This window comes from Taudactylus pleione, unplaced genomic scaffold (assembly GCF_031769625.1).
Source record: "Taudactylus pleione unplaced genomic scaffold, aTauple2 ptg000318l, whole genome shotgun sequence".
NCBI classification, from domain to species: domain Eukaryota; kingdom Metazoa; phylum Chordata; class Amphibia; order Anura; family Myobatrachidae; genus Taudactylus; species Taudactylus pleione.
In genome coordinates this window covers 3,979,306-3,991,586 of record NW_028284719.1, presented here as the reverse complement: position 1 = coordinate 3,991,586, position 12,281 = coordinate 3,979,306, and the positions used below count along the sequence as shown (strand labels likewise).

At 39.5% G+C, this 12,281-nt stretch overlaps 1 protein-coding gene across 1 annotated transcript in view; it reads right to left on the bottom strand.

Annotated features, from left to right (window-relative positions):
* LOC148509676 (nicotinamide N-methyltransferase-like) overlaps window positions 1-7,411 on the bottom strand; it is a 28,038-nt gene extending 20,627 nt beyond the window's left edge. Inside the window, exons 1-3 of the mRNA XM_088442944.1 lie at window positions 7,264-7,411; window positions 6,788-6,995; window positions 6,094-6,509 (exon numbers count right to left, since the gene is read on the bottom strand). Coding sequence (XP_088299070.1) covers window positions 6,094-6,509; window positions 6,788-6,995; window positions 7,264-7,411 — 772 coding nt within the window. The remainder of the gene's footprint in view (window positions 1-6,093; window positions 6,510-6,787; window positions 6,996-7,263) is intronic.
* Between the last annotated feature and the right edge of the window lie 4,870 nt (window positions 7,412-12,281).

Here is a 12,281-nt window from a genome sequence, read left to right as displayed (position 1 = left end):
TACGAGCGTGCATTGTGATGGTCGCGATGGTCGAGACCATCGCGACCATCGAATTTGCGAGCCGGAGCCTGCGGTTGAGGTTTTCAACCGCAAGCTCCGGAGTGATTTTGGCTCTATCAGAGCCAAAATCACTCCCACTGACATCACTAGTGATGTCAGTGGGCCGGCTTCTGACGGGAGGCGTTCCCGTGGGAACGCCCCCGTCAGGGAGGCACGCCCCCGGCACGCCCACCAAAGGGGGCGTGCTGTCAATCAACATTGACAGCACGCCCCCTTTGATCGGACACAACGAGCGAAGGACTTTCCTTCGCTCGTCGCGTCTGGCGCATGCACACGACGGAGCTCCCTCCGTCGTGCGCATGCTCAGTCCATAACATCGACCCACTTGCGAGCGGACAGCCGCTCGCGAGTGGGTCTGAATCAGGCCCTTAGTTCTCTTTACTGATGAGATCTGTTATAGACAGACACGTACAGTAATGTTTTTTTGGGTGACAGGGTATGTAGTAACTACCACACTATGCACAGTTAGCTGAATGAACAGCATTGATTAGAGCAATTGGAAGTATAGGGGTTACCGCATAGCTTCGGGACCTACAATTTCACATGCACAGTTAAAGAACTGATAGAGGCAATATGGTTACTAAAATAAGTTGCAGTAATTAAGTGTTAGGTATATACCAAACGGATTGATATTATTTCCACGGGGAACAGATTAGCTGACAGGGCAGTATGAGAGGCAGTTTAAATACATATGATGAGCCATATATAGACACTAAGTTGATGTTATTTAAGGATATCACATTTGACCAGTTGATACAATATGAGGAAAATACTTCTCACAATGAGGTCAATATTTGGATATTAAACCATTTTTACAAGAGAAGATGGTATTGGGTATTTGAGTGAATTACAAATATTCTTACCAGCCCTTGCAGAAGGTGTTCATGGGTTAGTACATTTAAGAGCAGAAAATATGAATCACATTGTACAATCTTACTGGTATGCTCGAGCCAGAGCTAAATGTGAAAGTTGTGTAATTTGGTTGAGAAACAATGTAGAGAAAATGGTACCTACTAAAACATTTGCCAAACACTACAGATACTGAAAATTAATTTTAATTAGCTACAAAAAATGATTAAAGTATGTTAATAAAAAAAAATGATTAAAGTATGTTATTGTTATGTTTTCAGGATGTTTTAAAATATATTGTTAACATGTTTTTAGATACCGCTGAGTTTACTGAATTTACTGCTGAGCTTATACTGAAAAAGATTTTGCAAGAATTTGTATGTAAGGTATAGTGTACCTAGTGTTATTGAAAGTTACTGGAAAATAGTTTTTCAAATATGTGAAATGAAGGGAATAGAATCAAAGTTACACACACATCATAGTAGACTTAATGGTGTTATAAAAAATAGGATAGTTAAACTTACAAAGGAGAGAATCACACCTGAGCCTCATCTCAGTCTCTCTCCTTATTAACTGTTATTTGGGCTACAATCAAGATGTGTTATTAACCAAAGACTAATTTGAAATTACAACATGATTTGACTGTTCTATATATATTTTACAATTGTCTAAGCAGCTATAAGAAGACCTTCAGGAAGTTCAACAGGATATTCAACCAACACCAGCATTTGGTCCAGTAGATGAAATACAGCCTAGAGACTATGGCATGATGAGAAGTTTTTGTGTTACATTCTGGTGCCCTTACAGATCAATGGGATGGTCCTTGGCTCGGCAAAGTAATGCTGAAAACATATACAGCTATAAAGGTTGCTGAGAAGGACACCTGGATCCACGTCTCGCATTGAAAAAGGTCAGAGAAAGATCCAAGCTTAAAGGGGCCTAAAGACTCAGGGCCTGATTCAGACCCGCTCACTAGATGCATACGCTCACACAGAGCATATGCAAATATGATCAAGTGACGGCATGGGAAGCGATCGCTCTCCAAGGCATAAGCACGCCCACTATGTCTTAACGAGCAATCACTTTGTGTGTGCAGATGCCCATTAGAATATGTTGAGCCACCCACTGGCACACATCATCTCCAGGAAGTGTCTAAAAACATTGGTACATCGAGAACTATCAGAAGAGAATGCAGTGATTGTGGTTGCCTTTACACTACCGCAAGCACTGCGAGGATTTCAGTGTAAAAAAGGCAAGTGATGTGTACTATGACGCTGCCTGTTAATTATGCATGCCTCTGAAATGGCATTGAAATACTCAGGCACGCCTGTGTTTGCACCTCCACTCCACCGTTATTAGTGTCCTGCCCCTAATACCACCCACAAACGGCCTATCCTGTCACTCATTACACTGGGCTATCTTTGTAGGGTAAGCGAGCGGCATGCAATCGCAATGAGTAGTTTGTGCATGCGCAGAATGAAGCGTGCGCATGCGCGTTCACAGACCATTGGGCCGCTTGCGAGTGCACAGCGCTTGCGACTGGCCCTGAATCAGGTCCTCAGACTCAAGTGCTGATATAGAGACTGAGATATAAAGACTGATATAGAGACTAAGTTGCATTTATGAGAAATCTTCAATCAAGATGGAGACGATTACTTACAATAGACAATATACATATAGACTGATGACAAAAACTTTTAATTTCCTTAGTTGCTTGATGGAAACAGTCATGTTTATTGCAACATTGAGACTTATTTTCTTTGGAGAGATGGCGAGCAAAGGTTTATGGTATGAGTACACATCCAGTAGTAGAGGGTGAGCAATGATTTATGGTATGAGTACACATCCAGTAGTGTGGATGATGGAGATTATTCTAATAAGTACTTTCCTTCCTCTTTTCTAAGCAGGAACACAAGAGAGTTAAATGATCGGTGTCAGGAAGCTGATTTATTACCTATTGAAAAGTGAATTTGTGATTACTGTTCTAAACCAGAAGAAAGGTGTATACTATGGTGTATGGATAATATTGGTTATTATACAATTCTACAAAATTATTAATTGATGGGTAAAGTATTAAATGCTACTAATTGTTGAATTTGTAACAGAACCATTGTTGAGTTGAAATATACTAAAATTACTAAGATAGTTACTATAGAAACATGTGAGAATTGTGTAATTAAAAGTTGTGAAGGAAAAAAAGGGGTTACTGATAACTATAACTTGACAAAACCACTAGTAATTGTGCTCGTTCCATATGTAGGTCAACACATTCCATGTTGTTTCAATAAGATATTTTATGAAATGAAGCAGACTACTGTACACCTCAGATCTGGACAACTGCAGGAATGTTTACTAGTCCAATACTAGAACACCCCATACAAGTAGGGAATGTTGAGTCAGAATATTGAAATAAGATCCTTACTGTGTAGAAACTTAAGTTTATCATTGTACTGAACAATGTAAGGAAGATTTGAAGAGTTGAATGCTTTCTATGTACAATAGATTTTTACAATGAGGTATTTGATTATACATTACCTGTGTATGTTCCTATAGTGAGTGTTCCAAATAGTGAGACAGATCATATAGTGCAGACATATTAGGAATGTTAGTTGCTAAAATAGAATCGATATGTAATACCACCGACCGCATGGCCGGCAGTTCGAATCCCGGCAGCGTCAGGCTGACAGAGGAAAGAGATCCCGGCAGCGGGAGCCCAACAACGCTGGAAATCCTGATCGTTCCCAGGTAAGTACTAACTATCCTATCCTACCCCCTAATCCTAACCCTCCCTTAGGGGTGCCTAACCCTAACCTCCCCCCAAGTGCCTAACCCTAATCCCCCATCTAAGTGCCTAAACCTAAGCCCCCCTTCCCTGCTGCCTAAACATATGTCCCCCGGGCTGGTGCCTAACCCTAACCCTCCCCCTAGCCTAACCCTAACCTCCCGGGGGGGTGCCCAACCCTAAGTCCCCCCTTGGGAGCCCTAAACCTAACCCTCCCCCCCTGCAGCTGTCTGCTCACGGTGCCCGGCATCCCTTCGATTGGGATGCCGGGCGCCGATCTTCTGGCGTCAGTAAAATGAGGGATGTCTACATCTAGACCTGGTCATTTCACCCTCGCCAGGATATGACAGTCAGGAAGCCAACTGTCAGTATAATGTCAGCCGGCTTCCCAATTGCATCCCACTACCATGGTATTAGGGTTTTATGTTCTTTTCTTGGTACCAAATAATCTTTATTATATATATGTGAAAAGTATACTTATAAATGGTTGCCAATTAATTCTGAAGATAGTTTCTATTTAGGCAGCCTGATACTACAATTTTATGTTATAATAAATGATAATTTGTGAAAAGTTCTCTTGCAGGATGCCAGACATTCTAATAGAGACATTGTTCCAGTGAATAAAAGATACATTTCCCTGATTGATACTTCAGTGAAACATTGTGTTGGTACCACCTTTGCTAACATCCTTACGTATGATTATAGGGGGTATTTGTATAATCAACATGAAATTAGTGAATTGGACAATATTATTGACAATGAGACTGAACTTATGATAAAACATTCAGATATGTTGGACATGAATTAAAAACATTCCAGAATGAACTGTTACTACAGCACCGCCCATAATTGATTAATTAAGTGTACAGACTGGAGAATATTGTCTAATTTTGTATACAAATCTTGGAATTAGCTGTTGTAATTATTTGACCAATGATACTACATACTACAGATCGAGAAGCCATTATTACTAATTACATGGACGAAGCTCATAATATGAAAGAAGAATTTGAATGAGTAAATTATGATAAAGATTCATGATTAGATTCTAGTTTTTGATTTTCAGGATTTGGAAATTGTTTTCTTTTTTTTAAACACATTTTATGTACTGACAATGTTTATTCTGATCATAATCCTGATTCTTTTTACCTATGCATTCTATAGAGTTGGCCTATGCTGTATTCAGATGGCTACTTGTAAAATGAGAACACACAAAAGTGAAAACATACAAGAGATGGAGGTTGATGAACATTACATCCTAATATAATACACAAGATATAGCACATGTAAAATGTGTATATCTAAACGGTGGAATTGTTGAAGTTTAGTTTATAAGAAACATTATACTTTACATAATTCCATAATTAAATATGAGAATACAGCTCATAAAATTCAAAATGGCCTTTGTACAGCCACTCTGCTTATTAAAACTTAGACAGACTAAGTAAAAGAGTTGAGATGTCTTTAAAGACAACTCCCTATGAAGTGTTTATCTGAAGAATTGTACAAGAACTTGACCATGTACATATAATTCTGGGCTAGTGTAAGATACAAACCAAATATAGATATACAGAACACGAGTATCTCATGAGGAATCTTCTTTGATTGCCAAAGAAAGAGGCCATAAGAATAAACTTGTCCAATCTGATGAATGTTATATTTGAATATGCCAAATGTCATTATATGCTTGCATAATATGGAATAATGTAGAATGTTCTAGAAGCATGACGTAAGTGGGCGTATTAACTGAAGATTGTAATAGAAAGATATAAAAACTCTGTACTGAAGTCAATCGTTGTTATTCTGCATTATAACCATGGGAGATATGCATGCTCCCAGTTAAGGGCGAGATCTATTTATTCAATTAATTAATTAATGACAAATTCTTAAGTATATTGGATTGGAGTCTATTACTTTATGCAACAATGGAACACCTGGTTAAAATTAATTTGACACAGTTGGAAGCACTGCTTTACCTTTACAACACCTACACCTGTCGTTTTTTCACTACCTCAACAAGTGGCGAGCAGTGTCTGGCCAGGAGCTGGGACATACTATCTCTCATATCTTGGTGAGTATAGAAATGATTGTATTCATATTAGGGATGTGCAGGCTCGGATAGGTTCGAGTTTGCACGTTGAGTTCGGATTTTTCCCCAAAAAAAAACGGAACTCAGAAAGAGGCAAAACGTCATCTTGCATGGATGAACATCATCATTCCTGGACAAAGGACCTTCAGCAGTTTAGATGAGTGTTGGCATCATCTATTAATAGTATCAGAACCTCTACCCTTTATATACCCCAACTCCTTGCTTTGAATAAAAAACACAAAAACAAACCTTTTTAGCAATTTTTACTTTTGGTTCATTAGAAGCATGAGTAAAAAAAATAATTAACATTTACATTTCTCAGCAGTAAGGACCATCAGTTGCTTATAATCTAAGAGGTCACTCTCTACATTTCTATCAAGTAACTCACAGGAACGAATTACAAATCCTTCATCGGTGAAAATCTTTCTAACAAAACTTTCATCATAGTTAAATGCATGTAGCCTATCATTACCAGCAGTGTAATATGTGGCATTTAAGCCCCCAATTACAATAAAGTATCCCCCAGGTTTAAGCAGGTTTGACATCTTCCTCAGGTTCCTGATGTAATCATGTTGGTCCTGACTAACAGCATCCAGCACCCCCACTGTCAGTAGACAGTCAGCTTGTGGTAACACCACCGAATCTGTGAGGTTTTCATTGCTGAAGTCAATTTTCACAATGTGTTTAATGGTTTCCTTCACCTTTTCTTCCTTTTCTTGTTCTTTGACACTAAAATAATTAAACCATTATATTATATAATACAGCAGGTTCACAGGACATTGCAGAACTGTATGTTTCACTTCCGTTTCTTTATACCTCAGCCACAAAAAAAAACAACAATCAAACAAAAAATAAAATGATCATTTCAAAGACCATAAACACTTTGCTTGTAATTCTCCATGTGCTATTTATGTGTAAGGTATCTTAATGATTTCTTCACTTTACATTTTTGTTAGTTTGACTCATCCTTTATGTTCTTATACTGTATGTTTAGAATCACATTTTACCTGATGCCTCCCAGCTTGGAAACAATCTTAGATGCATGAGTCCAATCAAAAGCCCCAGTGCGGGTGTTCACCCATTTGTTGAGTTCCATAATACAGGATTCTCTTAATTTTAGTATAGTGATCTCTTTAAAAAATTCACCCGTAACAAAAAGTTGATGAACCATGGATCCGAGACTGATGTCAATCAAAGTTTCTCCTTTTTTATGACCTGCAGGAAAGATTCAAAGAAGAAATACAACATTATACAGTATATAGTACAGCTATTATCTTCTAGAAGGTGCTTGGGGACCAGTGTACTGAGCAATTGTGGCGGTCTATATCTAAAGTGTTTAAAGAAAAAAAAACACTGCCTATCCACCGCCTTTGGTGCCCCCTGCCGGAACCAGCTCCTCCAGTTCTATCATGACTACACCCATGTCTGTACTCTATATAACCATGTTATATATCTAAAGCAACCATTTATCCTGAATACACACCTGTTACTAATGCACTGTGCAGCTTCTCCATAACAAATACCATTGTCTCATCTCTGAAAGCACTTTCTGCTTCAAAGTAACATTTAAGGAAGTCCCTGGAATCCATCCCATGCTGATGATAAAGTTTCAACTTGGGTCTAGCTTCCATTCTCTTGTCTTCTATCACACAGGACGGGATGAGTCTCTGATTTGTATCTGTAGCCTTATAGTACTATGTATGGCTGTTCTCTTTTTATGCAGCAGAATCGTGTAGTTATTTACTCTCATTTGAATGTTCTCATACACAGCTGACAATAAATGTATCACTATGTGCAGAGATCTTATGACAATTACAAGGATTAAATATTTGACCTAACCAGGTGATAATATCACAGTGATACAATGTGATATGAATCATCAGTATTTATTTTCTGTTTATGATTACACCTCTACACGCTATCTTAGTAAGCTTGAAAAGACCCATTAGCTATTTGTCTTTAAATTAAAAATACCCCCTTTCAGTGAGTCTATTATCTTTGGTTAAAGCCACAACTAGCAAACTTTAAATTTAAACTAGTGGCTTCATAAAATAAAAAAATGAGCACTATTGAAATCAAGAAGCACATTAATGTACTGACTACACAAAATAAGGCCAGTATATCTATATAGTCACATCAACCATGTCAGAAAAATATTTCTCTCAAAGATCCTCTTGACTCTGCATATTTATCTTAAGTTGCATTTGATGCAAAGGAGCTCGCAATGTGAACTTGGGCCCTGTTCTAAAAAGAAAGTGCACCACCGAAAGGATGGCCAGGGACAATGGGTAGCAGCCAAAAACATTTTACCTTGTAAAATTCTAATTTATATAGGTACTGTGGTTAGGTAGAGAGCTTAGTTAATTAGGTGTAAATGTGGGTATGCATGTGGGGTTACATAATAATTCTCCACTTCATTCATTCATTGTACTTATATATTATAAAGCAGAGGTTCTCAAATCGGTCCTCAGGACACCACACAGGTCACTTTTTCTAATCACCCAGCAGGTGCACAGGTGTATTCATTACTCAGTGACACATTTTAAAAGATCCACAGGTGGAGTTAATTATTACACTTGTGATTCTGAGAGGAGACATGGAAAACATGAACTGTTTGGTGTCCTGAGGAACAAGTTTGAGAACCTGTGTTATAGAGTATTATTATTCTGGTTTATTGAGACAATATCTCTATCTATAAGCTCTCATTAGGGATTCAAATAGTGGAATAGCTTTCCCTACATACCTCTGAGATTTATATTACATAAATCTAAAATTAAGGGTTTTGTTTTTCATCGTACTTTAAACTTCACACCTTATTCTAAAATAAAAAAGAGCTTCTAGTATGAGGTGAACCTGTAGGAAGGAAATTGTTGCATACTGTATGTAACCAAAAGATATTGTTCAACAAATGGTATTGTCAAATGTGTAAATATTGCTAATTAAATGTAGTAATTGTTAGATCATTTAAAATCTATTTACATGAGAAGGGAAGAGGCTGGATACTGTCAGCTTGGAGTTCATAGTCCACAACTTGAAGAAGTACTTATTGTATGAACTGTGTGTTGGAGTAAACCAGCACAATGGACTGTGAACTCCAAGTTGACAGTATCCAGCCTCTCCCAGCTCCCAATCACTGGATAGCACAGAGACTACACAGGTGTTCCAGATGTTCCAGTGAGCACACATATGTGAATAAGCAACTCCACCATTTTGTGAGTGACCGCAATCTCACTCCATGAGAGTGCTGAATCTGGAGTTAACCACTGAGCATGATGGCACCATATCTGTATTTCTGAAGGAACATTGGATTTTCAAATTTGAGTGGAAGAGTTACAGCAGTTTTATGAAATTTTAGATCATATATAAGAAGCCTTAATGATACATGTGAAACCATAAGGTTCTTATCTTTGGAATGTATATATACTTGTGTTGGGTACGGGATGTCGGTGCTCGGTATACTGGTGTTCAGAATCCTGAAGCCTACCTTCCGACAGGGTTAGGATACCAGCACCTGTCGGTCAGTCTCCTAACCCTTTCCCTACCCCTACCACTAACCCTAATCCTTCCCACAGGCTAAACCTAACCCTCCCCCACAGCCTAAACCTAACCCTCCCTCCCCACAGCCTAAACCTAGCCTCCTCCCTGCAGCCTAACCCCAATCCTCCCCCTAACCCAAATACTAACCGTTGGGGTACTGGCAGTTGGGATGCTGGCACCGGGATTCTGACAGGTGTCAGGATTCAGTGCCGGCATTCTAAGTGCCGGAATTTCTGTAATCGGTATGATGAGTGCATCCCATGTACTTGTGTGTATATATATATATATATATATATATATATTATATATATACATATATATATATCCATTGACTAAAAACCTTACCATTTTACATGTCCCATTAAGGCTTTTTAGATATGATCTGAAATTTCACATAACCTACTGGATTTGTGCCACTCAAACTAAGAAAAGCAATGAATTTGCGATCAATAAGGCTGATGCCTTAATGGACGTGTTCCTTGTGCAATACAGATATGGTATGCCATCACACCCTGTGGTTAACTGCAGGTTCAGCACTCTCACAGAGTGAGATTGCTGTCACTCACAAAATGGTGGAGCTGCTAATTCACAGAATTGTGTGCTCATTGGAATACACACATGCAGTCTATGCAACTGAGGTGTAAGCAGAAAATAGAGCTTTGCAGATGGGATAAAAGTGGTGTAGATGTGGGGAGACAGAGCAGCGATTATAGGTGAGACAAAAAGGCATGCAGAGGAGGGCAGGTAAAGCAGTACAGAGGGGGGGTAGCCAAAGCGAAGCAGATGGGTGAAAAACAGTGGTGCGGATAGGGTGGAGGAACAAAGTAATGCAGATGGGTGGAAAACTTTGGTGCGGATGGTAGGGGAAACATTGGTATGGTTTGGAGGGACACGTACACTGTAGGCAGGGCCCCCCCTGATCAGAGCTGCTCTGACCCAGCTCTGGCACTAGAGTGTCCAGACAGCATTCTCTGCTTACTGCCTGGCTGGCTATTAATGCTGCAGAGGGTGCAGGCTCTCATAAAGTGCCAACCCGGCTCCTTGCACACTGCCATGCTGCACAAAGAGTTACACAGCTACAGTAGTAGCAGGTGTCTTGCTTGCAGGGACCAAGCCTCATCCCAGCATAACAGAGGACAGACATAGCAGGCGGACTGGGCTGGAAATGAAAGAGACACAGACATCTGAAAGCAGCTGCACTGATATACACTGATAAGGAGTGCAGATAGTCAAGCAAACTAGTCTGGACTCTGGAGAGGTGAGCACCCACCCCTCACAGTAGTGAATGTTACAGTCTGCAGTAGTGCAGGCTGAGGAAGATCTCACTGTAGCAGGGGAGCCCTGGAGGGAACTTTGACATGGAGCACACTGTGGATATGCAGAGAGAATGGCAAGCACTAAAGACTAAAAACAATACTTCCACATGAACTCTGCAGTTCAGGTTCAGCACTACCAGCTGGACTGTACACTCTGCTGTAATCAAGAATCTGCAGACCTCACAGATAGATATGGTGCATACACATGGTACAATCTGTACCGCCAACTACTTGAAAGATATCTTTCAGGGAAGTCATCCTTCCACATCTCTGAACAGGCAAAGTTGATGATATCATCCAAGTTGGCCTGCAATCATGGACGATGAAATATATCTTTATCGTCCATGCGGGAACGTGCATCATTGGTCATTGTCAGGTTGGGGACTGAAAAAAAGTGAACAATATGAACAATAATGATATGAATGATATTGATATCATTCATGAAAGTTGTACTGTGTGTACGCACCAATATTCTCAGGTGCATAATCAGCCTGAAAGGGAATCCAGCAACACAGACACATGCTGCAGCTTGTATGCTAAACAGATCTCTCAGGCAAATCTGGAAATACTTAACCTGCAAAACAGGTGAGAGAGAGTCAGATGGGGAGACCAAGTCGCCATTGATTTGTGACAGTACCCCCTCCTTTAGAAGCAGCCTCTGCATGCTTATTAGTTTTGTGTGGGAACTTGATGTGGAATTTCTTGATAAGTAGAGTAGCTTGAACATCCTCTGAGAAGACCCAGGACCTCTTTTCAGGACCGTATCCTTTCCAGTTAAATAAATATTGAAGACATCCTTAACTTAAGCTAGAAGCCAGAATTCTTTCTATCTCAAATTCTACTCCATGTTGGGTTTGAACTTTAGGTCCCTTTAGGAGCATAGTTTGGAGGCATTTAAAAACAAGAGACTTAAGCAATGAGATATGAAAGGTGTTTGGTATCTGGTCTATGACTTTTAAGACAAGATAGGAAATGGCCCAATGTAACAAGGTGCGAACTCATTGAAAGTACTCTTAATCTAATATTTTATGTAGATAACCATACTTTGTCACCTTTTTGCAATTGAGGTATCACCTTCCTTCTCCTATCAGTGGATGTTTAATAGCGAATAGAGTTTTTCAGGGCATGAACCTCCTTCCAGATTCTTGCAATCTTTGTATGGATGAATTTGCTGCAGGTACATTGAAGACTGAAACTCTGGTACTCAGTGAAGAACAGTGAAGAATGGAGTGGACCCAGAAGGTGTATGATAGTTATTGTTGTGGGAGAATTGGCCCAAGGGAGTAGTTCTACCCAATCATCTTGATAAGATGAAACATACAGATGTAGAAAAGTTTCGAGGTCTTGGTTCACAAGCTCTGTATGGCAGTTACTTTGAGGGTGATAGGCTTTGGAGAATTTTAGTTTGACTTGAAAAGATGAACAAAGTGATCTCAAGAATCTGACAGCAAATTGAACCCCTCTGTCCAAGATGATTTCAACTGGCAGACCATGTAAATGAAAATTATCTGAAATAAACAACTGGGCCAAATGTGGAGCCAAGGGTAGACCGAACAAAGGAATAAAAAGAGCCATTTTCAAGAACAGGTCATCTATTACCCAGCTTGTGTTCAAATCCTTTAGGTGGTGGAAGATCAGTCATGAAATC